Source organism: Chenopodium quinoa, unplaced genomic scaffold (assembly GCF_001683475.1).
Source record: "Chenopodium quinoa cultivar QQ74 unplaced genomic scaffold, ASM168347v1, whole genome shotgun sequence".
NCBI classification, from domain to species: Eukaryota; Viridiplantae; Streptophyta; class Magnoliopsida; order Caryophyllales; family Amaranthaceae; genus Chenopodium; species Chenopodium quinoa.
The window spans coordinates 1,283,584-1,311,413 of record NW_018744835.1 but is presented as its reverse complement, the minus strand read 5'-3'; the positions used below and the strand labels follow the sequence as shown (position 1 = coordinate 1,311,413).

Sequence of the window (27,830 nt, the reverse complement as noted above, 5' to 3'; positions counted from 1 at the left end):
TTTTTGCATGATGTAGAGAAGTATCGTCGTCTCATAGGTCGGCTGATATATTTGTCTGTTACGAGACCAAATTTAGCATACTCTGTGCACATTTTATCACAGTTTATGCAAAATCCCAGGATTGATCATTAGGAAGCAGCTTTGAGAGTTGTCAGATATTTGAAGAAAAGTCCGAGACAGGGAATTTTATTGAGATCTGACAGTGCATTATAGTTAGAAGGTTGGTGTGACTCAGATTGGGCGAGTTGTCCTCTATCTAGGTGTTCTTTGACTGGTTGGTTCGTGCTTCTTGGCTTATCACCAGTATCGTGGAAGACCAAGAAGCAACCTACTGTTTCTCGTTCATCAACAGAAGCAGAGTATCGATCTATGGCAGCTGTCACCTATGAATTGAAGTGGTTAAAGCAATTGCTTGGGGACTTAGGTGTACGACATGAGAATGGGATGCAACTTTATTGTGATAATCAGTCGGTTTTGTATATTTCCCATAATCCGGTATCCCATGAACGAACGAAACACATTGAAGCTGATTGTCATTTTGTTAGGGATGCAATTAATGATGGAACGATTAAACCTTCGTATGTCTCTACGACGGTTCAGTTGACCGACATTTTTACTAAGGCTTTGGGAAAAGTCAAGTTCGAGTTTCTCATTCACAAGTTGGGTGTCCGAGATTCGTACGCTCCAACTTGAGGGGGAAGGGGTATTGGGATATATTTTAGGAGATATGATAATTGTGAATATTGTGAAAAGATATCTTAGAATATATTGTGATTTATCTTAGGATATTTGGCCTTGCCCTCCAAGTATATCTAATTATAAATATTGTATGCGGTCGATGTTGATCAATAAGAATTACAGAGATAATTATCCAATTATATTTTAGCAGATTTATATAAACCTTTTTGAAAATCCAAAGTCTTAATCAAATTCAAGAGTTTACCTTTTATTTTTCAAAGTTTTGTGGTTTTTGACTTCTCTTAAATATGTTATAGGGTAAATACATTATATAGTTTATCAATACACTAGTTAATGCACAATTTTGATCATTAACATATCTAATTCTCTATAGTAAATAGCTAGTACAATAAAAATTATGAAAAAATAATATGTTGAAAATATACATTAAGAAATTTAAAAACATCTTATTTACTAACATTTGTTTTTAAAATACAAAATTTTATATAATTTGGCAACAGTAAGCTAAGCAAACACATACAAGAAAAGGAACATGCATCTAGTCTAGTTTGGTCTGGATTTTCAATTTTGTTATGATTCCAATAAGAAGTTCGTGAAATGGGGAGAAAGAAACATATAGCCTGGCCTTATCAAATTTGAAGCATATGTCAAAATTCGCTTTAATTTTTTTTTTCCTCATCACTTTTCCAATATGAAATTTGCATGAATGTTTTAAGATACAAGTATGGACGTATGATAAAGGTATATTTAAAAAAAAAAAAAAATTGATTTGATTTTATTCGATTCGATTTTTCTGAAATCTACTCTGTACAAATAACATCTTATAAGTTCTATAAGAACCAATGATGTCCAACTAATTTCAATAAATTAATCTAAGTTAATTACATGGAAATCAAATAGCAAGATCGAGCGCACCCCTAGTAAGACACTCAAGTTATTCAAAATCCAATAAATGAACCACTTAAGATCTAAAAATCAGGGATTATATGTACACACAATTAGTTTTTCAAATTAATCAAGTTTAAAAAGTGGAAAGGACAAAAATCAAAGGTTCCGTAAGAGCACAAAATGTGCAACACAATTTGCAACATATTTTTGTCATTTACCATAAAGTCCATAAATCACATATAGTCAACTACCATCGGTGGTTAATCTCCGAGTATCAAGTGTCGGTAATTAAAAGTTGATTAATTCAATAAAAACAAAGAAATTAAAATATGGTTGCAATAAAAGTTGATTAAATCTCATAATTAAATTAATGCTAAGGATCAACAAAAATTGTCATACTTGCAATAATGTTCGTTCAATTAAGAGAATACATGTGGTGAGATCTTAGCAACAATTTCAAGAATGTACAAAAAGATGTGCCGTAGTTAATACAGTTGCTTCGTTACTTAATTAACACCCTCTTGTTAATTGCCATTATTAAAGATAATAAAAAATTTACTCCCATTAGCTTTGCTGATATCATGTAGCTAATAGGTCCGTAGCCCAACAAATTTTAGGTCGTGTGTAATTGAGATTTGCATTAGCTAGGTATTAACTTCGATTCACTAAAATGATTACACTTAATTTTCTTACAGTTTTCTATATACTTAGTAAAATTCATACGAAGTATTAAGCTAGAATTAAGTGTGGGGATCATTTGACTTGAGTAGGCAAATAAATCGGTGCAAGGCTGTTGGTTTTGGAACGAGCTTATAGGTTTTTATTTTTTACTTTTTATTTTTTATTTTTACGGGAGATAGTATTTGACTCATATAATATTTGCTTAAAAGTTATGAGGCACGAAAATCATATTTGCTCTATAAAAGGGTACGGGCTTTAATGAGTTTAAATATATAAAAATGGTAAAGGGGTAGTAAAACGGAAAATGGGGTAGGCTAAGGGAATTAAGCAATTTTCGGATCCAATACAAAATCCGACCAAATGTTGATGAATGGTCACTTATCATCGGGTTTGAGTTGGGGAGTCACGATAAATTGTCTATAGAAACTGGTGAAATATTATTCTTAAATATGTGTATCGAAAGTGTAAAATACTTATTAAAACATATCCTTGAAAATAAAACAAATTCTCACTATGCAGGTACACACGTACACACCCGTGTACATATATGTAAAACTAACTTACAGGTTTCTCATACAAGTGTATATGTCCTTAAGATCGGGGTTAGTTACTATAGGTTAATTTTACTTAATCTATCTTTTGAGATCTTATACAAACTACCCCTAAAATTTTAAATGGAAAAAAGTCAAACTGAATTTATATTATGAATTAAAAGTAGTGTGTAATTGTCCATTTTTTTTTTAATACATACAAAGTGCAAGAGAATTATAACAGAATTAAAACTACCCTATAATGACAAATAAAACGTGGAATAGCTACATCTATCTCTAATAATGCTCGATCAACTATTGAGTGAGGAGTGAGGACCTCGGACATTCATATTTGTGCTTATTTTCACTGCCTCTAGATACATGAATAAGCAATAAGTCAATCTGCAATTCGGTTTAACTTCACTCTTTTTAAGGAACCTACATAGTAAGTTAAAAACATGAAAGGCACTTGATGCAACAAACATAATATTCCATACCAATATATATACCATTGAATCTACACTGACAAACAAACATTAGAAATCCAAAATTAATGCACATGGGGGGGTTTGAATTGAATTGAATTTGCATTAAATTTCTTTGCTCCTTCACTTAGCCTTGGATCCTTTAAGTAGGGTCCTCTTTGCACCGTTTTTGCCCTTTGTTTTAAGGGCAAAAACATGAGGATGAAATTGCTTGTCTTTTGGTTTTTAGGGTCCATCTAAAACAAAGTGTAGGGCATACTTACAAACAAGGGCTTGTGAAGGGCAATTTCACCTGGGACCATCCTTAAACATACAAGTATTTGAAGTTGGGTCGAAAATATTCAGTCTGCCTCCCCCTATGTTTTTGGTCCCATGACAAGAAAGACACATGGATAACTATATGTGGAGCTTTGAAAACGCAAGCTTTGTTGATTATTTGAATATTGAATCCACAAATGTATGTTCTAATATACTTTTATGCTTTCTTCTTTTAGGATACATGTGACTTGCACAAGTCTGAAATCGGATTGGATTAGACTGGAATCAGTTAAATTGGAAGAATAATGATGGGACCGTGGATTCCTAATTACGTTAAAGGCAAATATACATAAGGAACAACAATAAAGTGACACAAAGAGTTTTTTCGTGAAAACTCGAAAATCAAAGAAAAATCACATATGCATAAAGACTTTCAGTGACGTGTATGATGAAACATTGGTGACTTATATGTTGTTTTCAAAATCACCCAAGATACTAGCCTTTTAGTCAAAACCTTACAAATCGTGGGATTTTAACATCAGATTCAAGGAGATGAGTAGAAGACAAGTAAAAGTTAAAAATCATTTACCTATTTTCCAAAAAAAAAAAAAAAAAAAAAAAAGGTGCACACTACATACCTACATTATCATTGAAATTGGCATCATAAATAAGATGTTAAACTAGCTTAGGATTGTGGATGATAGCCAATTTTAATTTATTCTACTCATTTTGGTTTATTTATTTTAATTTGATTCCATGCTAATAAGTTCAGACAAATTAGGTTAAGTTTAATTTATAAACAATAATTTTAATAAATTCAAATAAGTTGTGTTTTGTGGCAATAAGGATAACACATTATAATAAGCTCAAATAAAGTAGTTTAAGATAAAAGAACTAAGTTTGAATAAGTTAATTTTATGACTAAAAGCCTAATATGCTAAGATTTGAAATCCTGAATAATGGGATTTTCGATGAATATAACATACTTTTAAATGATAAAATTCACAATAGATGGCATTTCATATCAAATTTATTAGTTTGTATCACTATTCTTATTTCTATTTACAAAAATTAAAAATTAATTCAAGATTAAAAGAAAAGGAGAATGGTTATAGGGATAAGTAAGGATAAATGGAGAAGTTTCCCATCATTTATAAGTATTGTCCTAAATTTCAAGACTAAGAATGATGATGGACATTAAACTTTGGGATAATATAAATTTTTCCTAAATGTTCTTGTTGACTATAAACACATGGTTTAGTTTATTTCAATTTCACAAGTTGGCCAACTTACATGTGGATAAAGTTCATTCTACTATACATGTACATATTAAGTGGTAATGTTTCTATAAAATGGTCCACAAAAAATTTATCTTGTTTCTATAATGTGTTGTGTAGATAATTGTAACATTTATTATATTAATAATATACGAAGTAATAATTATATAAATATTGTGGAGTATATAAATATTTATTAAATTTAGGGGTTGAGACGTGCGTTGCCATATAATTCAATTGCCCCAAATTGTGGGGGTGAAATGGTTGGGTCAGTAGATGTTGATGGACTATAAATAGTCAGGAACACTAGTCTCGATCATGTTTTGGTTCATGCACATGGAGAGGATTTTAATTTTTGCTTTCTCAAAGATTTTTCCACAAATTAGTCTACAAGAATGTTGTTCAATATCGCCCCTTAATTTCTAAAGATAAGCAATTCGGTCTAATTTATTTTAACTTTTTTCAACTTATTTTAGTCTCATATAAAATTTGATCAGCCCTACCCTTCTAAACCTATATTTCGTAATTATTCAATTTTTTTAAATTAGGTGAGCCGAATGAAGTCTAAATTTTTCTAAAGCAGGGGGGATTTAAAATAAGAACATTACAATGGTAATGAAATGTGTTGATTGAATAAGTAAAAGAAAATCAATATGAACATTAGAAGAGTAAGCTAAAATAATTTTGATTTCTTATACATTATTGGTTTCTCTATGACTAAGATTAAAGATGGGCATGGGCCATGCCATGTAGGTCCACGTGTTGGGTCAACTTGTCTCGTATATAAGTGGATCATGCATAGAATGAGCCATGAAATAATCACGCTCTTACTGCTGGGCTCATGCACAACATGTCCGACATGAATGCCGCGCCAACAAACCACTTAATAATTTTTTATATTTTAAGTAAATTGGTAAAAAAAAAAAATTAAGTGAGTTGAAATTAGGCCATGATCTACTGACATTGCTTTTGTGCTGTGTTGGGCTTATGATTGGCTCGTTTCTAATTAGGTCATTTTCATGTCAGCCCGATCCATTTCCATCTCTAACTAAGACAGCAAATCAAGTGAATTAATAATCGACACCAAATTCATTTTCATTTCCTCCACTTACCAAAGGAGACAATAATGAAATCCTGACCAACTTAAATGGGGACGTTTCTATATAAAATGTACAAAGATTAATAAAAATTGTAATCATTTATTTTGGAAGATGAAAATGATTTATGAAGAAGCTGACCGCAAACCACGGCTGGTTCATGTGACTCTTACGTGGTAGGCCGTGTACACACACCATCCATATCTTTCTTATGTATGTTATGTATGAAACTTTAATTTTTTTTTCTTAGAAATAATACTAATTTTAGGTAGTGTATATTGCTACCATTTGTCACAATATAATATTCGCATAAATCACCTCATAAATAGTCGTAATAAAGTGAACAATTTGGCATAAATGGGATTGCCCTAGGAAAAGCTTCAAGTTGTAGGACTACTAGCCATTATTTACAGACTACAAATTTTTTATCACCATATTGAGCTGTTATGTACTTGTAATTCTTATATTTAGACTGGGGATGTAATTGTGTCATTCACTTCTCCATCAATGGTCTTAACGGGAAAACAATTGTATTCGAGTAGGAGTATTGTTATCACCTGTGGGATCTTAAAAACAAAAATAAATTGGTTCAGCACATTTAAAAATTTGTCCTGCAATAAGGAGGAAATGAATCCCATATAGGAGCAGGAACTGAATCTAGTGATCTACAAGGTTTCCGACGATGTATCTGAATCATTTTCAAAATTTACATTACACTTTTTAAGCACAATTCAGTGCTTAATCAGTGGCTTTCACTTACATTGTGGGGGTAAAGGTCAACTTGCTGTGGTTCATCTGAAACATCCTCAAAATTTACAGAACTCAGCAGTCCAATCAATGAAAGAACAAGGGACTCACTTTGGCTGTCAAGATTTACACATGTTACGGATATTCTAGATATTTCAAACGGGTATGTTTTTGTAAGGCTTTTGGAAGATTTTTGCAAAACTTTCAAGCAGCCTTGAATTCTCCAAACTTGTGTTTTTCTTCATGTAGCGGCTTAAAAACATGATCCAACTCTGGAAATGCATACAAAAGCACAAGTTGAAGGAGATCCACGACGAGCTGTTTCAGACAAACAGATGACTGCCAAGCACAAACAATATCAGAAAATTTGCAGTTGTCCTCTTGCCATACCGATGAAACAGGAACATGATAAAAAGATTCTAATAAATCAATTACTTGTGCAGCTACTTGACGCTACATATTTCACATGGTTTATAAATTTCATTCCATAATAAAATGCATCATATGTACTAGTAGATGTTTCTCACAAAATAAAACCCCACAAAAGCAGCAAAAATAACATCCACTGGACAAGCAGTACCACACAGGAGAGGTAATTCAGGCAAGTCAAAATACCAAATGACAATCAGAAAGATATTTTATTACACATCTTATTAGAGTGAAATTTAGTTTCCCTCAAATATCCTATTATATACCTTAAAGCTAAAATTGACAATATCAGAAAGCTGAAAGCTTAACAACATGCCACAACAAGACAGCCGAGAAACGGTAGGAACTGGGAAGTAACCCCATATACCAAGACGGAATCACTGGCTCCACAAAACAATTCAATTAATCAATCAATGAACTTTCTCTACTTAAAAAAGCCAATTTAAGGGTTCAAAGTATCTATGATAACCCATAAATCAACCACCTCTCCCAGAGGACAAGCAAGGAGCATACTTTCCCTAAGTCGAATGGAGAAAGGCTAAGTTCTGGCAATCTATAGCCACTCGTCAAATTGAAGTGTCCTTCAGCAACCATTATTTTTTAAAAAAAATTTTATTTAGTATCCTTGATATATTTATTTATTCATTTACTTTTTTATTTTTATTTTTTGCATAGACGAATTATCCTGAAAGTGATTAAAACTACTTATTTGATATACACCTTCCCCATTTCAAAGGTGGACTTTAACTTTCGTGCGAATGAACCGCATTGTCGAGACGACGGGACTTTATAGCAAAGTAGCCAACTGAAAAAAAATAAAAATAAACCTGAAGCATTCAGAGGAATTCATGCTTCAAAGACAGAATAAGGTTTTACCGTCTCTTTAATTTTTTATACATGCCCATGTCCACAGCAATACAAATTATCAAGCCTCCATGAACACATTACCGTTACGCTAGTTTAGTCATAATTTTCACTTTTCAGGTCAAACTGAACAAAATGAGCACTTCGTGATGCAGGGTAGGAGGATTACTTAGCCAAAAGATGCAAGAGAGATTAAAATTAACTGTACAGCACGGACAATATTAACAAGGCAGAAATAGTTTTCTCCAACTACAATAAGTTACCTGGAGAAAGTAATACAGATCCTTAGCACACTGTTCATACTCCTTACGACCAACAATGCTTACAACAGCAGCAGGAGCATTATCTGCAACAAAAATTCAGGTTTTGATCATCTCACAATGCATGATGATACCCAGGTGTGCTCATACATTTCTATTATATAACTTACCAATCATTAGCTCATAGACAAATTTGGCACGCCTATCAGCTTCCTCCTCTTGAAGCTCAGCATTCCCAAAGTTCTCTGCCTTTGGTGATGACATCCTATCAGGAAGTTGGCCATGAGAAGAATTCTGAGATGGGCTATCAGTGGCAGGTGGTCTTTGTCTATTAGGATGCTTTGTGATGAATATTCCATCTGGCCAAAGTATCTGCATACAAGGTTATTTCCAAGTGTTAAGTGTCTTAAAGTTCATTTCCAAGTGTTAAACATCTACTTAATGACAGAGACAATGACAACTTCAGCAAATCTGATAAAGACTATGTAAATCAGAAGACACATAATCATTCGTAACTCATGGCCATTGTTTTTACAGAGAGGTGACACAGTTCCTATGAGTCTTATTCAGAAATATTTGCACTCGTGATTCTGGATGGACATTTCAGAGGTTGCTTATAACCTAGATTTCACTTGTTGGGGCACCCTCTCTCCTAACTATCGTACACACATTCTAAGCCTAGCTAAACTCAAGTCTTTTTTAATAGAATGAAGCGGAGAGGAACGAGAAAGAGCTTGCTATTATTCACTGATGATAGCTTCATCCGTAAACAAGTAAATAAAGTTTTGCCTCATAGCTCAGGCATAATGACACAATAAACAAAGGTGTTCTTTATCCCCTGAGCTGATGACCTGGCATACAAGCACCTGGTTCCTGAATGTTCAATCTATCTTCAAACAAATCAGATAGAAAGTGGAGAAATGACATTAATAATATTCTAAAATCTATGCAGGGAGGTGGGACAACCCTTACCACTGTACCCTATTTTAGGCAGATACCACTTTCCTTCCTACCATTCCTCCATCCTTCCCTCTCCCATTCGAATCAATATCTTAACCCCACACTACAAAAGACAACACGTGAACACATAGTTTCAAAGAAACACATGCAATATCAATTTCTTAAAAAATGCCCGAAAAATAGCAATGAATATTTTTAGCCATGAATTCTCTAGAAACTAAGGGAAAGTCGCTTGCGTTGGTTCGGGCATGTAAGACGGAGACCCCAGGATGCACCGGTACGAAGAGTGGAAGAGTGGGATCATGGAGAGGTTATACGAGGTAGAGGGAGACTACAAATGACTTGGTTGGAAGGAGTTAGGAAGAATATGAAGCAAATGGATTTGCATGAGAACGAGGTATTTGATCGTGAGGGATGGAGAAGGAAATTTTTGTGGATGACTATACGGAATAATCACATTTGGTTCATGTAGCCGACCCCACTTATGAGATTAAGGCTTTGATTGATTGATTGAATTCTCAGGAAACATAGTATCCAAAGGGGTACTAGTAATAACATTTCAATTCTCTTGTTCCACCCAATCTTCCATTTGTGTTCTATGATGTTTAATAATTCCCTATGTTTAACATTTCAATTCACAGAAATATTCAGTACTTAAGTCACCATAAAGATTTATTTGCATAAATCAGAATTTCGTTGTCAAATATGTATAAAATGTAGCAGAAATCATGGCAAGGAAAACTCAAGCACTCAATGCTTAACTTAGAAAGGTTTTCTTATCTCTCCCACGGCCCCGCCTTGTTTTCTTAGAAAGGTATTCAGAAATCATGGCAAGGAAATTAGAAGTAAAAATTCTCCCTGCACATTTCATATATGCTACTCCTTATAACAGAAAACAGGTGAGAACTCACCCTAACTGATTTCACAGACAGAAAACTCAAACTGCAGATGCTTTTCATACATGCTATAAGCCTATACAGTGGACAGGTGAACAAGCAAAGGTCACTCTATCCGATTTCAGACAAAAATCGCACAACAGAAGCTTGACAAAATGTCAGCAATATTATAATATACAAAAGCTGCATAGAATGTAATATAGTAAATACAATAAGCTTGTCTTAGGATGAACCTGCTCTGCGTGACTTGCACAATTTGTTAAAATGCAGTGCCAGGATAAGCAGTAGCATACGAATACTAGCATGTTTACAAATTCAGAAGTCCAGGTAAATAAGAGTCCTTTAGTCAATTCAAATAGGTTTAATATATATCTGTAGATAATTACTGCATCAAAGTAAGCCATGCTCATTAAATTACCTAATAGGGAACTTGTTAAGCACATCCCAGTAAGAAGCTGGGGTGCTGGTGGAACCTATCCCTATATTTTAAAATCAAACACAATCCATACAACAGACACCACAAAACTGGATGATTGACCCATTGAGTGACATAAGATAGAGCAGCAAGAGCCTGCAACCTTGCACTAATGGATTATTGCAAAGTAATAGGCGTAGAACCCAGGATCATATGAGGGTTGTTATTATACAGGCAGGAACAAGGAAGCCATTAATCCAGAAAGAAGTTCCTTATTAATATACTGGGATGTCACATAAACAAGTTCCAATATTTCCCCCTTTGTTCGCAAGCAATTAGTTCAGCCATGGAGTTGCCAAAGAAATCTGAGAAACAACAATTCAATCCTCATGCCAGCCATGGAGTTGCCAACCAGAAAGAAAGGGCAGGTAAATACTGATTATTAATATTACTAACCCTTCTACTTTCTGGTGACTAGTACTATTGGCCCAAAAGGCTATCTTATTTTCTGGCTTTATCAATGAATTTGCAATTAAGGTTATAAACTTACTAATTACTATCAGCACCCCTATTTACTTACAAAAAACACAATGCTGGCGAGGAGATCGTGGTTATTAGAGTGGTTTACAGTTTTTATTAATTTAGAGAGACCAATTGATCAAAAAATAATGTGATGAGATTATAGTGAGTGATCCCAGAAAATACAAAATGTTGAACTTTTTGTTAAACAGCACACAACAATAAGAACAGCAGACTGCTCCACTACTTTAGCCCTACATTGGCTTCAAAATTGGCAAGGAATCCCTACATCACACGCATAATTAACACTGGAACAATGACATTGAGATTCCATTCAACACAATTAAAGAAAAAACTTATCAGAACTCGAATTAGTAAGCATCTGTAATCAATACTCTTCCATCATTCTACAGACATTACAACATTCAAAAAAGCAAAGACAAAAATTGTAAGTTCATGATCCAAAAAAAGAAGAAAATTTCTTACCTGCTCAACTCGTCTAATCCCTGAAGCAATTACAGATCCCCTGCGTAAACGCTGGATCTTCTCAACCAACCAATCATCAAGTGCATCACCCATCCCTAGCTGCAACACTTGTTTGGCCACCCAAAAAGCCTTCCGCCTATCATATAGCACAAAAATAGGAGAGGATATGCTTACACATGAAGCAACATACAATCTTGGGCCCAAAAGTAAAATTAAGGTAGTATTATAAGATTCCTAGGATACCTGATCCATGCTCCTTCTTGCAGCTGAAACACAGTATCTACCAAATCCAATATGGGGACACTCAGATTTGGTGGCACCCACTGAAATCAAAGGAAGTCAGTCAGTGAACCAATGAAGTAGAAGAGAAAAGGAAACAAGAATTGAAAGAACCCAAAAAAAAAGCACACAGACTTAATAGCAGAACATAGTAACTAGGCCAGTTTAAAAATACCGATACGAGTGTTCCTCAGCAACATACTTGATTTTCACTCAAGTTTTTTCCATACAAACTAATGATGATTAAATAAAGACGTCTGTAAGTTCAATTGTTAGTACCTCCATAGGAATCGTTGGATCATCAGACATATCTCCTTCCCTTCCAATATTTTGCCGCTCATCACCTTCATTCCCCTTTCTTCCAATATTCTGAATTCTGTTATCTGAATCTCCACCTGAACTCTCCACAGGTTTCCCAAACTCTTTTACAGGCTTTTTTCGGGGTAATTGATCTTTGTTATCAGATTCTGCATGATTACTCCTAGGTTGTAAGTGACTCACTTTTGGGCCACCAAGACAGGACATACTCGCACTGTTTTCATGTGGCTTAACTGAAATAATCCATAGTAGCAACACCAAATAAAAGTAGTCAGGAGAAGTATGAAAAATTAGGTTAGATAATTTTGTTTAAAATTGTTTTAAGAGATTGAAAACTAACTACTCCATCTATTTTCGAAGATGTAACCCTTGACTTTAGACTCTTGTTTCTAAAAGTGGTGAGTGGGTATAAGGAAACGGTTTATAAAGTAAGAGAGAATGTTGCAAAAGGTCGATTAGTGCAAGAAAAAGGTGAATTGAGTAAAAGAGTGTGAAAAGATGAGTGGGTGTAAGAAAATGGTGAATAAAGTAAGAGAGAGTGTGTGAAAAGGCGGGAGAGTATAAGAAAATTTTGATAAAGTAAAAGAGTCTGAAAAGGTGTAAATATTGTGGGGTAGGACGGTAAAGCATGTTTGCCAAAATTAGAAAAAAATTGAAATGGATACATCAAATAAATGCACCTCAAAATGGAAAGTGGGAACATCAGACGAAAACAAAGTGAGGTTCTTTTCCATTCCATAAATTCAATCATAAAGTCTCTACAAATTGATAAGTAAAAATTTATTTGAAACTAAACAATGAGAGAAATCTAGTAGAGGTGATCAACAATGGCCCGACCAAAAAAAAATGTGTTCGGGCAACCCTAAAAATGTATTCGAGCCAGCCCGAAAAACCTGAAAAGCCCGCTTTAGCCAGATAAGCCCAACACTAATTAGCAGGTTTAGGCACGAGATTTTGTACCAAGGACCGGCCCGATTTTTATCACCACTAGAATCTAGCAAGATCCCACATAAATATAACCATGTTTTTTCTTATCTATAAATCACACCACCAAGTCAAAGTAGAGTTTGTAATCAGTGTAAAAGTCAAACCATGTCAACAACTGCGACATATGATTTTATTATTTATTGAAAAATATGACTAAATGAGAGTGTGCAATGTGGAAGGTGAGAAATCTCAAACCACCCCCTCCCCCCACCAAATAAAAAAAGCAATAGAAAATCCATTACAGTAAAAGCTTTTCTCATTTGTGTTAAACCTCTAGAGAAGAAAAAAGGTCAAATATACTTTACTGATAAAGAAATAATTCACCTGAAAGTGTCTCAACGATGGAAAAGGCACTGGAAAATGTGTACGTCTGCACAATCAACAAAACTTTTAAGAGCTCATACACAGAACAAAGGCAAGTTGTAACACAAAGTTTTAGAAAATAGCAAACCTGAGAGTCAATGCTTAGGAAATCCCACACATCAATCGATCCTGAAATAGTTGGAAGCTGCATGAGCTTCTGAGGAACAAGCAAAAACATGAAAGAGTTACTAAAACATTCGTTTATATATGAAGTAGAGGAAAAGGAAGAAAAAGATTAGCAATAAAGTGATTTAGCAAGAGGAGCTTAAATAAAGAGACAGTGTGACGCTAGTCCTCGGTAAACTACTGCTCGAAACATGTAGGCATAATCGCAAATAGTGTGGCGGAACACATAGCAAACAGCTAGGTAAGCAACACTTCTCCAACAAACCATGTAACAAATCCGCATAATCAATCTATGCAATAAACTCCAAGCAAATGAAAAATTTATGAATTGGCAGAAGAATAAAAGGAAAAAGGTACAGGAGGAAAGAGAACAAAACCTTCAGATACTGATCAAGCAATTTACAGCGTTCTTGAATTACAAGCACATCAAGACCAGTTGACAGAAAATGTTTCGGCGGCAAATGAAGATTATACTCCGGATATTCTTTCAAACGTCGATGTAGCTCCTCAAAATGTCGATATCTATTAAAGGCAAACTATTTTAGCTAATGAAAGGAGTTGTAAAGTTGACAATGTCACAATCCAAAGTATTAAGTACCTTCTTTTGATCGACCAACTGTTTCTTTCAGCATCTATGACTGATATGGAATATACAGCAAAGGTTTTCGAGCTACTTGTAACAATATTTGCACCCAAAACCTGTAAAGAATGCATAGCCATCAAAAAGTATACACATAAATATTTATAATTCCCTAAAAACAAGCCGGTGATCACCATAAATACCTCACATCTCAGCTTGAAAAATGTATCACCTAAGAATGCAGTTTGTGGGGAGCTAACAGATGATGTAAAGCTTCCAGGTAATAATGAAGCAGACGAAGAAGCAGTAGTTCCGCTCTGAAGTCTACCCATAATCTCCATGTCATAATCATCACTAGAGTCATCATCTTTCACGTTAGGTTTCAAAGGATGTACATCTTGTCCATCTCCTGGTAAGAAGCTTGACCTCTCAACCTCTTGCCACAATGGCACCTTTTGACTGCCTAATCTAGACCTTTTCCGACCACTTTGTTGTCTATGCAATTTTTGGTGCTGCCTTCTCCCCTTTCCCTTCTTTCCCTCTAATCCCTCGAGTGGATGGCGAATATGAGAGACACCGGAACTCCTATTAGTTCTACCATCCCATACTTTGGTGGTTGGAGAATCTAGACCCGTGACTCTATTTTCTTCATCACCCGAGGAACTTTGACTACTGCTTAGCATATCTGTCTCATCTAAAGACATGTTGTGTTCATCATCTTCATCAGATGTAAGAGGAGGTGGAGTCAACATGTTACTATCAGCATGGATGTACATGGTTTCAGACTGGGGCCTCATACTGGAACCAGGAAGAATAATACCTCTCTCTGCAGATGCACTATTCCGTCCACTTTCCTTCTGTTTTGCAATGGCTTTTGAAGAATTAACTGCATCAGATCTCCTTATTGAAGACTCTGGATGAACATGATTCACTGTTTGAGTGTCTTTATCATTGTAATCTCTCCCTTTTGACCACATATTTTCAAAATGTTCAGGAGCAAGAGCCTGTTTCTTCTTGCGAGAGAAATAATCCAACATATCACCCCATTCACCTCCAGAGCTTGATCGATCAATGTGATTACCAGCTGCAACTGTAGAGCCTAAAGGCAGAGAACTCCAAGAACGAGTAGATCGAGTATCAACTAACAGTAAAGGATCCTTAGAAGCGTCTTCACTATGCACCTTCTCTCGGTCAAGTTTATCCATAGACTTTGTAGACTGACTGCTCTTAAGCTGAACAAGTTCAACACCCGAGACAGAGGGATCTGGAAACGGAGAAAAGTGATCAGAAGTACCTCCATTTTGCTTTGATAGCGAGGAATTGTTTGTTGATGCAGCTTCTCCATTTTTCTTTCTTGCAGATATCACTTGTTCAATTCTTTCATTAATGAATCTACAACAGCATCAAGGAAAAAAAAAAAAACAAAATTAAGTAAGAATATGAGCTAACATCAACAAACAATACAGTGCAGATCCGGCAAAAGAGATGTATGTGAGAGGTTGATACACACAGCTGGAACACAAACCAGAAATCCTCATATAAACAAAAAAAAAAATAAAAAAAAAAATAAAAAAAAAAAACACAAAATACAATCTTAAAACTGCTCAATTCCTTCAGTACCTTGGGTTGGCCAGATTCAACACTGGTCGAAACACAGCACAAGCAAGAAGCTCTCGAGAAACATAACGGAAGAAAGAACACTGCAGATCCTCAGGTTTGAAAGTAAGAGATAAAAGACCATCCATTATGTGCTGCAAAACCTGTTTATATGATATATTAATTTAATTCATGTGGCAAATCAGGAAGCATATTTGATCGCAAACCCAGAATTTTAGAAGATAAACAAAAGACTTGTGTCATGCAAGAAAGAGAAAAACGATAGCAGGACAGCTTCCCCTCCCCACCCCCCAACACACTCCACAAAAAGAATGTATATTTGCACAATGGTCCCCAATCCCGCGATAATCAGTAACAGAAAATCCCTTAAAATTCTAGCTGCACATGCCTATAAAGAAGTTAATAAATTAAGAATTTGGTAGGAAATCAATTTCAAAATCCTTATCTACGCTGCAAAACCAGTTATATGATATATTTTTTAAATACATATGGCAAACTCAAGATGCATATTTGATCCCAAGCCCCAGCCACCAAATTATAAACAAATTTCAATTGTAAAAGATAAACAAAAGACTTGTGTCCCGCAAGAAAGATAATAACAATAGCAGGACAGCAAATCCCCCCCCCCTCCCCCAAACAAAAAAGAATTTATATTTACACAATGCCCCCCAATTCCACAATAATCAGTGACTAAAACAGATGCTAAATGACAATGAGTTTTGTAGGAAATCAATTTCAAAATCCTTATGCAATGGGACAATTGGGTATATATTTTTGAGTATACTAAGGCAGTGCCATTTCTCTCTAGTCTCCAGCTATTTAAGTAACATATACAAAAAAAATTTATTCATGGGAGTTTTGAATGACTATTCATATTGTTGCTGTTGTACAAGAGAATTTTCACATCGGAAAGGCATACCAGAATAGAAGGATACAGCATAACATGGTAATTCATTACATGACTCAAATCTGCCCTCAAGTCTATCTATCCCAGCTCTAATCTCTCTAACTTCTCTTTTTTCACCCATTGGGATTTGCATCATGTACAAGTTACAAATAAATTGTAAAATTGCATATATTTAATCGCTATCTATTTCCCATCCCTTGTCTGCACACTAATTTAGATCCATGGCTATAATTACAAAAGTATAGAGTTTTTTAAGCTAAGACCCCATCTCAACGAGATTTCATTACAAGAAATAAATACTATAGTAATATCTGAAAAAGTGAATAGTGCAAAGAATAAGGACAAGCTGTACTTTAAACAAAAAAAATAGGGTGCTGATATTGCCAAGGCAAATTGCCCGTAATATTTGAGAATCTAAATATGTAAAACTATTTGATTCAATGAAATATTTTGTAATATTTTGTTGCCTATAATATTAGTAGCTAAATACTCCAATTAAAATCTTTCCAACTCCAACTACCAAATATTCTCATCAAAATCTACAATTCATAATATTATTCACCATCATAGACTCGTCACAATTTGAAATAGTAGAAGCACCATTGAAACGTTTTAAGTATCAAGTGCCTATACATGGTCAAATAATTTTTATCTAACCCATGGTGAATGTGCACTAAATTCAATTGATCTTAATGCTGCTGTTTGGCTAGATTAATTGTTCTTCATTTCTTATCATGTAGGTGGTTTTATACTCCTTCAGTTATTATTAGTTTTAATGATATACTAATCTTTTATTTTAACATTAACATTTGACTAACTACTACTTCGTATATCTTTTGGTGTTGATTATAAGCCAGAGTTATGGCGTTATGCATATGTATCATATGATACAGAACTCCTCGGACATACGCAAAATTTCTCCAGAAATGAAGATTAGTTATGTTTATCATCTGCTATTTTTTAACCTTTTTAATTAAAACATTGTTTTTTTTCCCTTGATCAATGATCCAATGCAATTTTGTTTTTTTTTTATTTATTTATTTATATAAATGTTGGACCATTTTTGCAGCTGTTGGAAGTTTTAGTTTTTTTTTTTTTTTTTTGAAAGCAGGAAGTTTAGTTTATATCCATTACAATCATCAATTCATATTTTTGATTAAGTTTTGATACTCCTTGTATTGATCATTAGAATGCATATGTGCATACATGTAGTAATTTTGTATATGTGGAGATGCAGATCATTTGCTAATTTGGTGTATGGCTGTATGTGGGAATCAAGTAATTAAGTTGTTATTGGCAACAAAATATTATTAGAAGATAACAAAGTATTTCATTGAATTAAATAATTGACATATTTAGATTCTCAAAGATTACGGACAGCGGGTAGATATTTTGCCTTGGAAGTGATCTTTTTTGCTTTGACAGTAACAACACCCAAAAATTAAAGTAAAGATGAACCCATTTTCTTTGAACTTACCTAATCGAGTGTCTTGAAATCCCCTGCCACCTAGCCCATGACGACACTAAATAAGTGACTCTATCTCACAAAAAATCAGAAGAAAAGGAAACTTTTGAAAAGACCTGTGAGATTCCAACCACGCACACTACATAATTGTAATGAAAGAATTGTGCCACGACAACTTCTTATCCCTACCCTTACAAAACCCCTAGAATCAAATCTGCAGCAGACAGCCAAACCATAACCTCTAAAGGGTAAACACAAGATTCCTCGAGCAATACAAACAACCTCCTCTATAAGTTATCAGCCATTTCAGTACAAATAAATATGTGAGCAAAACTCACTATTAACACTTAAAGTCATGCAGATATCCAATAAAGTAAAATAACAAATATTGGCAATTGCTATTAAAGCATGGCATCAGCGTAAGCCTTCATAACACTAAAGTCCACGCAAAAAGCCCCCACCTTAAAAGGAACCATCCTTTACTGAAGTTTGCAAGATTGCAACCAGTGAATTAGTTAAGCTGAAAGCTGAGAAATTGAGAGGAGTCAATTCAAGCAACTTAGAAATGATTTGCAATAAAAAGATCCTCATGCCAAGTAAAATCCCAACAAAACTGTAATATACTCCACTGTAGCTAATTGAAGATCCATAACCTAATAAAAGGGAATTCCTCCATACCCTATCACGTGGTAGGCTCCAAAAATATAAATCCCAAGCAGTATCACACCAGAAATCATACACAGAGACATTATGGATCATGGAGTGAAGAGACTGCAGACATAAATAATCGAGGGGGATGAACAAAAATGATTGCTCTCCGCTCTAAACATCTTCCCTAAATCAAAAAAATAACCATATTCTACCTTGAACTTCACTAAAGGATTGTACACCTGGGAAACAAACTCTCAGGGACAACCATGTGTCACTCTAGGCGAGCTTTGATCATCCGACCACTTAGATGCAGCCAATTTTGTTCAGAATGACTTGATGTCAAAGGGACATTGAAAATTGAGGAAACTGCAACAACTTTGACAGCACTTTCCCAAAGCCTAGAACTCCTCCTACAGCCCGAAATACCAGATCCCAACTCACAAGATAGTCTTTGAAATTAAAACTCAGCGGTTCCAAAAATTCAGATAGCACCGCAACAAAAATCACATCTTCCTCCTCGAGTCATCTATTACATAACGGTGACTCGCCGTAGCATCACAAGTTCAACGTTACATCTATTATTTTGTCCATATTGGCCAAAAAGTTTTGCTAATATATTATAAAGTTCATGAAGCATGATATTTTGAAGAATTATATTATGTCAAAAAAAAGGCAAGAGGATTAAGTCCATTAATGTGAATACTTTGAAGAATTTCATACCGTGTTAGCCACGATCCATTCTAGTCATCTGCTACAAGCCATATCCATTACAACACAACCAACATTGGGTTCAGCAAGTCCATATTTCAATTAGTTGTCGACAAGATAAGGTTTGTTTGCATGGATAGTCAATTATCACATTATGTGAATCTTTTTGGATACTTTGGTACCAGATATATACATCACTGAGAAGAGTACCTTATGTTCTGACTCAGTAGAGAATAAAAGTGGATGTAGTTTATCCTCAGCGGCCATGACTAGTTTTAGCTCTATATCCCGTTGATTCAAAGAAAGTGACGCCAAGTTCTTCTTAATCTTTGCTTGGCATACACGAAAAAGCTCCAGATGCTTACAGATCAGGTGGATTACATCCCTGCAACATAATATTATATCATTTGCAGTTTATTATTGAAATTTACGGACATGAATACATAAAATGTTGATGCAAGTAAATACCTCATCAGAAGATCAATGAGATTAATATGTTTCATGCGATATGCAATTTCTCCTAAAACGCCGTTCATTAATTGCACAAGTTCCTCTGGACCATCCCGATCAGGGGTTAGTTTAGAATACCAGAGATCTGTGACCCATTCGGAAACTATATGTCTAGTAAACTGGTCAATTGCATCCTCAACAGGAAGGGAATTGACTTTCCCTCTCCATTGATCCTTCTTGACAGCAGTTTTAGGTACATCAAGAAGCTTCTCCTGAATTGTGCTCTTTTCAGTATTCCTGTTATTGTAAGCTGCCTCTTTTCTCCGAGACTCAAAATCCAATGAAAAATAGCGGAAGATAATGACTAGGACAGCCGCAGCAGGCAGGTTCACCCAAACTGAGGTGCTTGTCACTTCATCAAGAGTGCAAAACAATTAATAGCAGATTATAAGTTTGCTTAAAAACATAGCAATGACAAGAAGATTTGGTCAACTTTGCAAATTAGTAACAGCAATAACATTTTGAGCTTCCAGCATCCACTACTAAGTTCTTCATTATGAACTAGGTTAGTCATCCGTACAAGTGTTGTGAATGGATACATTATGTACACATCCAAATATCAGATATGTCAAGGTTTAAATTATGGGTCTGGGGATTGGGGACCCTATCCTAGAATTGGACAAGAGATATGAAATATACTATTGATCAAACAGATTTTTGCGTGTTATTTCACATCACATTCACAAATGCATAAATACATATTATAGATTTACTTACATGCTAATTTTGAATAAGCTCTTATCACAAGCACTCTTCCAGCAATATCACATGATTTTTTTTTTTTTTTGCTTTCCCTCTTTCCTTGCAATTTTAGTACACAAACATGTGGATCAGGATAAGTGAGGTGTCGCGGTGGAATTTGAAGTGTTGTATATAAGGGATTCATCAAATAAAAACCTCTCCTAAGCTAAAAAACTAAGCATTTACCAGTGAGTGAAATCAGCTATTTTAAGTTACTTCCATAGTGTCAAAATCTCACAAGCACCACTTTTGGTTCAAAGACATCCCAGTAGATAAAAGTCTAAATATTATGAATATTAAACTACTATCACTCAAGGAAGAGTGTCATCAAGTTGTATTATTAGAAAAAACTTATTTCAAACAACTTATCAACAAAAACTTCTTGAAAGATAAAATATGAGTATGAGTTTTCCAAACACACATAAGATGGGTTTTGCTGGTAGTGGAGTAGAAGAGGGTAAATCTCCACAGAAGGGGGGAAGATGGAACCTCTCTCTTGCTCGAATACATGAGAGAGAAACTAAATTAAATTGATCTGATTCTATTGAGACATAACAAAAGTTTACAACCATCCGTGAACACAAAAACGAACAACTTGGATACTTATGAACAGAGATAAGGGAAAATGTCATTTCATAAATAGGCACGAAGCTTTGTAAAATCAATTTTGAACATACTTGAGCGTAAGGGGAAAAAAAAAAGAATATGGAAAATAATATGATACGTAAATGAGGCTTTTTTTAGAACATAGAGTATGCCAATGTATTGTATTTCGATATTGAGTAGCTAGGAAATTATTGTTAGGACAGTATTGCATTTGATATTTAGTAAGAAATTAGTATTCATAGGTAAGTATCAAATTTGATATACAATATACACCAAGCAAGAAATATGGAGTAATAAGAGTTACATATGATAACCATGTATAAATCACTAGTTTTATTAAAATTACAGAATCCAAATTTAAGTAATTATATACTTGTATTTATATTATTAAAAGCAGCTTGAATTATTTTTCAGCACAATATTCTTATGAAATACACTCATATACTTACCGAACCAATAAAAAAGGATATGGAACATATGGTAACAATCTACATATGTATTCTTATTCTTCATTTTTTTAGACAGTGTATACGAAATGGCACCTAGGATATATATTTTAAGTTAATAGTTGAATGAGACAACTATATGCTATTTCCTTTGTTTGGATATAGATGCACCATTCTGACTTTAACGTTTGCCAATGCACAACTTGCCTTTAATATTCCATGAATTTAATTACATGTTTGTAATTTGTAAAAGTAGTAGTTTTTCTTAAGATAGATATTAAGACCAATCAAAATAATCCGTTATTTTTTATATAATAATCTTGTTTTTATATGTAAAAAGAGGGATCAAATGGTGCAACTATGTTAAACGTAGTAATAATCAGCACTTAGTAACCTAACATAACTTTGGAAAAAACCAATTTCATTTACTCTCAACAGTTTAATTATAATCACTACAAATTGACCACAACCATAACTGTGAACCTCAACAACCAAACACTATTTTTTCCTTTGACTCGTGCATCACACAGATTTAGAAGCTAGTCTAGCTATATGTAAAAGGAATGAGAAAGATATGGTCAATCACGTACCATGAAAATAGCATCAACATAGCATAAAAATAATTATATGTTCAAATATGTCACAATAGGAAGCAACCAAAAAGTTTGCTCTGCATCCTAAAGCTGTTCAAGAATTCAATAAGTTATAAAAAGAATACTATAAATAATCCAATCTTATGTTGCATAGACTCACTCACTCACTCACCATAAGAATTAAACTCCTTAGAAGCATCCAACAGAAATTAGTCAATTTTTTTTCCTTTCTGAAAATTCCTATTATGTTTCAGTAAAACAATTTATATACTCTAGCATCCACGTCCATGTACGAAAACATGTAAAACTATAGAAGGAAAATTCGAAAGATATGACCATCATATAACACAATAAACACTATAAATGCCCAATTAATGATAAATGGAGCAAATCATTTAAGATAAACTCTATTGAAACATACAAATTAGATACCTTGCTTCCTGCAATCCATGATTTTATATGTAAAGGCTTATCTTATCACTATTTCCAAACTATAAAGTAACGTTTCTCCATCTCGAAGTAGATGATTTTCTCAAGAGTATTTCAATTCTACCCGAAACCACTTCCAGTGACACCTAATAGACCGTTAAAATTGGCATGAGACTCTCAAAATCCGTGGATTATTTAAATAATTTGTATTCCATTCCATCGTAACACAAAATATGCACCATTCTCAAATTACTTGTCAACTTTGATCACCAATGCAATAACTCACAATTCCATTCCATTCCTCTTTCGTTTTCCTTCCAAATCTCTCCAACAATGGAAGGATTCAGTTTATTAAAGGGGAAGGATAATGGATCCTTCCAATTCCCTCCCCTTCCCTCCATTAAGTATCCAAACAAAGGATTGTGTATCCTTCCTTTTCTCTTCTCTTCCTTTCCCTCCAATTCTCTCTATCGAAACATAGTGTAAAAGGCAATAATACATAAAATGCACGAAGTATAAGCAGTATAATCCTAAACCCGAAACGAATTACAATCACGGCAGTGTCCCAAACTCCCAACAGACAAGTAAAACATAGAAGTATCATAAAAGCGACAATTACTCAACAAACTGAAGCAAACAAAAATCAGTAGAAGCTAATTGAAAGCGAAAAAACTCTGGAAATAGCAAAGATTGAGTGAACTTACAGGACATGAGGTAAGAAAGACCGACAACACATATCGAAAGAATGACAATTCGCTTCTTAGCTTCTTCAACCAAGTCACGAGTAGTCACCAACCGCCTCTGCGACTGCGAACTCATTTCCACTCCTAATTTAACATTCCAATCTCAATTGAATTCTACAAACATCTTTCAACTCAATCAACAATGCATACTAGAATCCAAAATTAGCAAAATGCTGGGAATTTCAAGAAATTTACTCATAATCAAGAAACCTTCAGCAGAAATTGATCAGCAAAAACATCAAGGTCAATTGAAAATTGCTGACAAACAGTGAAACTAGGGCAAAAGCGATGAAATCGAACAATTACTGGAGAAGAATTAGCAAATTCGGGGGAAATTTGATGATCTAATTAAACGCGCGGAATTTTAGGTTTGGAGAATTTCTCTCTCTTAATTGAATGTGAAAGTTACGAAATGGGGAATTTGGCTAGAAATTTGATGAACAACTACCCAGTGTGTTCTGTATGATATATATATATATGTGCAGCAGATTTTTATTTATTTATTTTTTTTCTGGACTATGAAGGTCCAATATGTGTCAATGGAGTTCAAACTTTTTTTTTTTTTTTTTTTTTTGGAGAAGATCAATTTTGTTCCACTTGGTCTTCGTGTGGCTAGCCATGCCATGTGACTGTGTGAGACATGTGACCGCTTACCATACAAAAGGAAATATCAAAGTGGTCATTTTACCCCATTCTCTATCTTTCCTAAACTCACTAACCTTACTTCATTACTAAAATCATTATCCATCGAGATCTTCACGTTCTCTCTCTTCTCGTCCTTACTCTAAATTTAGTAGTTTAAAACTAGTATAATACTCGCGCGATGCACGACTAATAAAGCTATATATTAAATATGTATGGAATAGGTGAATTTATAAAGATAGCTAATTAATTGTTAACTTTTTAACAAAACTAAGTACTCCGTACTTAATATTATAAATTAGGCATTCAAATAAAGTATTATGAAATGAAACCATCGTGCAATCCGTACTTGACCCGAGTTTAATCTATATACTCCATCAGTTCCTTTTTAGTTGTTCCACACCCATATGACACGATATTTAAGAGTTTAGTAAGTTAGATAAAGAATGACTTTCATACCCCTTTGTTTCTTTTTAAAATAAAATTAAATTCTAAAATATTAAATTTCACTCTGGGTAAATGTGCATGCATAATTTTGGAAAAATACAAGGTAGCGCATATTTGTCACTGGCGGAGCCAATTAAGTGACATGGGGGGACAACTGTCCCCCCAATTTTAAAAAAAATAAAAAATAAAATTGCATTATTTGGTAAGAATGACAAGAACACTGCAAAACTAACCCCCAAGTAAGTTGAGTAAAATGTCTGGTTTTTTAATTGAGTTTCTTCTATGATTGTTGATGTTGTTGATGCCGCCATTGAAGAAGTTGGGGGAAGAGAGATAAAGAAACAGAAAGAGAGTGAGGAGGAGAGAGAAAGTGAGAGTTTATCAGTTTTTGTGGGATTGGAAAATGTGATGGATTAGTTTTTTATTTGGGGAGTTGATTTTCTCGGCTTTTTTATGGATGGTGGTCTACTTTTTTAATGCTTTTATCTTAGGAAAAATTACCAAAGGAAGCTTCATTAAGAAACTATACTCCATATTAGACGCGTGGCAAAACTATTTATCAAACTGAGTTTGAGGGTAAAACGCCATCTAGGGTTGCGTTTTACCCTTTGGCAATTTTTTTTTTTAAACATTTCAGTAAGGGGTAAAGCACTACCCTGGATGGCGTTTTACCCCTGACTGAAGAACAATGAAATAAACTGAAGTGAAGTAGCAGTTTTTACCCGATGCAAAAACTGCAGCGTGGTTGGCGTGTTATGAAGAAGACAAAAACGCCCTCCACGTCGGCGTTTTACCCTTTGGATTTTTTTTTTTTTACATTTCAGTTAGGGGTAAAACGCCATCCAGGGTAGCGTTTTACCCATAACTGAAATGTTTTTAAAAAAAAATTTATCAGGGGTAAAACGCTACCCTAGATGGCGTTTTACCCTCAGGCTTAGTTTGGTAAATAGTTTTGCCACGCGTCTAATATGGAACATTGTTTGATAATTAAGCTAGATTGGTAATTTTTCCTTTATCTTATTGAGTAATTAGAAAAGAAAATATTTTTTTTGCCATATTCTTTGGTCAGCTTTCAACAAGTCTAGTTTATTAGTTTAGCTTGCTTTCTGTTGGCTTCAAATATGACATACTCGTATTGACATAAACGTAGTAACATGAGTGATCAACTTATAAATGATGATTTGGTTTACTTTTATTAAGAAGGATGTCTTCTTACAAGTTTCCGATGAAAAAATTATTGATCGCTTTCAAAATACGAAGACTTGAAGGATGCAAGTGTAATTTTAATTTAATATTTATGTAATTTTTTTCATCATTTTGAATTGTATGACTAAGTATTTTATTGTATTTTGAAATTTTAAAATTAAGTATTAACCAATTTGTGTGTTTGAGTTTTTTTTTTGTTAGATTTTTGTCAAATTATATTATATCCATAATCCGTCCCCCCAATTTGAAAATCCTGGCTCCGCCACTGATATTTGTGGTTGAGATTTTACTTTGACTTGATTTATTTTTTGTTTGATGATCTAATTGGGTGGGAGTAATGAATCTTGGATTCTGGATGGAGTAATTCATTAATGTTAGAGTAAATAAGATAGATAAGAATTAAAAAAAAAAAAACGATTTTAAAATAAGGTTTGGAACAACTATGTTAAAACAACCAAAAATAGAAAGTGGAACAACTAAAATAGAACGGAAGAAGTATGTTATAGGAGTGACAAAAAAATTATGAAAATTTAATATAAATAACCTGACTCAATGCATAATTGTGCTCATTATTAACTATTTTATTATAAATAAAAATTCTATGTAATAGACCAAATATTGACTCAATTAGCCATAGCCGTAGCCTAGGAAGCACGAATACACCTTCACCCCTGTCGTACCCGTGTCAGACACTGACACGACACGTCTCACGTGAGACACGCGTACTATGGTCAATATTAATGATTATACTAAGTCACATATCATAAATAATCTTGAGTTGACTTTTTACTCTAATTTTTTATGTCATTACATTGTATTTTTTTATACATCCACTTTATAGCTGTGTTATGTTCATTTGAATTGACTTAACCTTTGAGTTTCATTAAAAAAGTGAGAAATAATATATATATTTTCAATAGCTTTTTATCCATACCCATTTCTTCTAAATTTTTTGACGATGTTTTCCTGTACCCGTTTTGTGTATATACTCGTACCCGTACCCGTCCTTGTGCAACTTAGGTGCCTGTAGCCGTATTAAGCATTATTATGTAAGATAGAACAATATCAATTAAGACAATTGACGCATGAGTGAAAATGCAAAGAAACTATTTATAAATGAAAGGACGATGAAAATATTAAGGAAAATAAAGTAAATAATATGAAACCTAATTTCGAAATAACACTTCTCATAAATTATTAATAAATAAAGTATATACATAATCTTTAATTATAAACTGTAATATTCTATCATCTATAAGCTTAATTTTTTATATTAGTTACAAATAAGTATCGTAGTATTATATTATAAATATTTACGTCTATTTTTAAGTGTGAATTATTATTATAAGAATGCTTATACAAAATCTTACGATGATATGTTTTTTTAAGAAATATTATTATATATTAAACATGAGATATTATACAGTAATTTTATGATTGATTAGATGTGGAATCTATGATTTAAATGGCGTGCATATATTTTTGACATATGTAATATTTTTAATTTATTTGATAACTTAATACAGAATATATCTTATCTTCAGAAATAATTTTATTTAATTTTCTTATAATCATCAATAACTTAAATTAAAACAGACACCGGGAATGACATGTGTCACATCATGGTGCTATTTTTTCCCTCCAAAACTCCCCTCCCCTTTTAGCAAAATATATTTTATTTTTGGAATACTTTTTATAATAAAACTATAATAATATTATTCAAATTTTATATATTATCTCTATATAAACACAAATTTTTTAAAAAAACCGGTGTTCATTAATTTAATGAATGGCGGAATTTTTGGACAAGCATTAACTGCCAATTTAGTGGGTTTGGCACGTGCTTCCTAATGATTGCCAAAATAAAGAAAGAAATAGAACTTTTCTCTCTTCATTCATTCACTATAGCTTTCTCTCTCTTCGTTTTTCTCTCTCTAAAAAGCAAGTAACTGGCGATTTCGAGCGTTTTCTCTGT

General features: G+C 33.8%; 1 protein-coding gene across 1 annotated transcript; it reads right to left on the bottom strand.

The window, feature by feature from the left end:
- Positions 1-6,428: 6,428 nt before the first annotated feature.
- LOC110704463 lies at positions 6,429-24,337 on the bottom strand. Its single transcript, XM_021882247.1, has 15 exons — positions 23,522-24,337; positions 19,961-20,354; positions 19,703-19,877; positions 15,765-15,904; positions 14,348-15,536; positions 14,163-14,263; positions 13,942-14,086; positions 13,527-13,595; positions 13,400-13,445; positions 12,050-12,321; positions 11,735-11,814; positions 11,492-11,627; positions 8,386-8,587; positions 8,219-8,301; positions 6,429-7,001 (listed from the first exon to the last, which is right to left on the bottom strand). Exons 1-15 carry the CDS (start codon positions 23,634-23,636, stop codon positions 6,867-6,869), a joined length of 3,282 nt encoding a protein of 1,093 aa, XP_021737939.1. The 5' UTR covers positions 23,637-24,337; the 3' UTR covers positions 6,429-6,866.
- Between the last annotated feature and the right edge of the window lie 3,493 nt (positions 24,338-27,830).

Coding starts and splice junctions, on each gene's coding strand:
- LOC110704463 (XM_021882247.1), bottom strand. CDS start 23,636: ATGAGTTCGCAGTCGCAGAGGCGGTTGGTGACTACTCGTGACTTGGTT. Junction 11,628..11,734: donor CAAGAAGGAGCATGGATCAG/GTATCCTAGGAA, acceptor GCTATATGATAG/GCGGAAGGCTTTTTGGGTGG. Junction 8,302..8,385: donor TGTCTATGAGCTAATGATTG/GTAAGTTATATA, acceptor TTTTTGTTGCAG/ATAATGCTCCTGCTGCTGTT.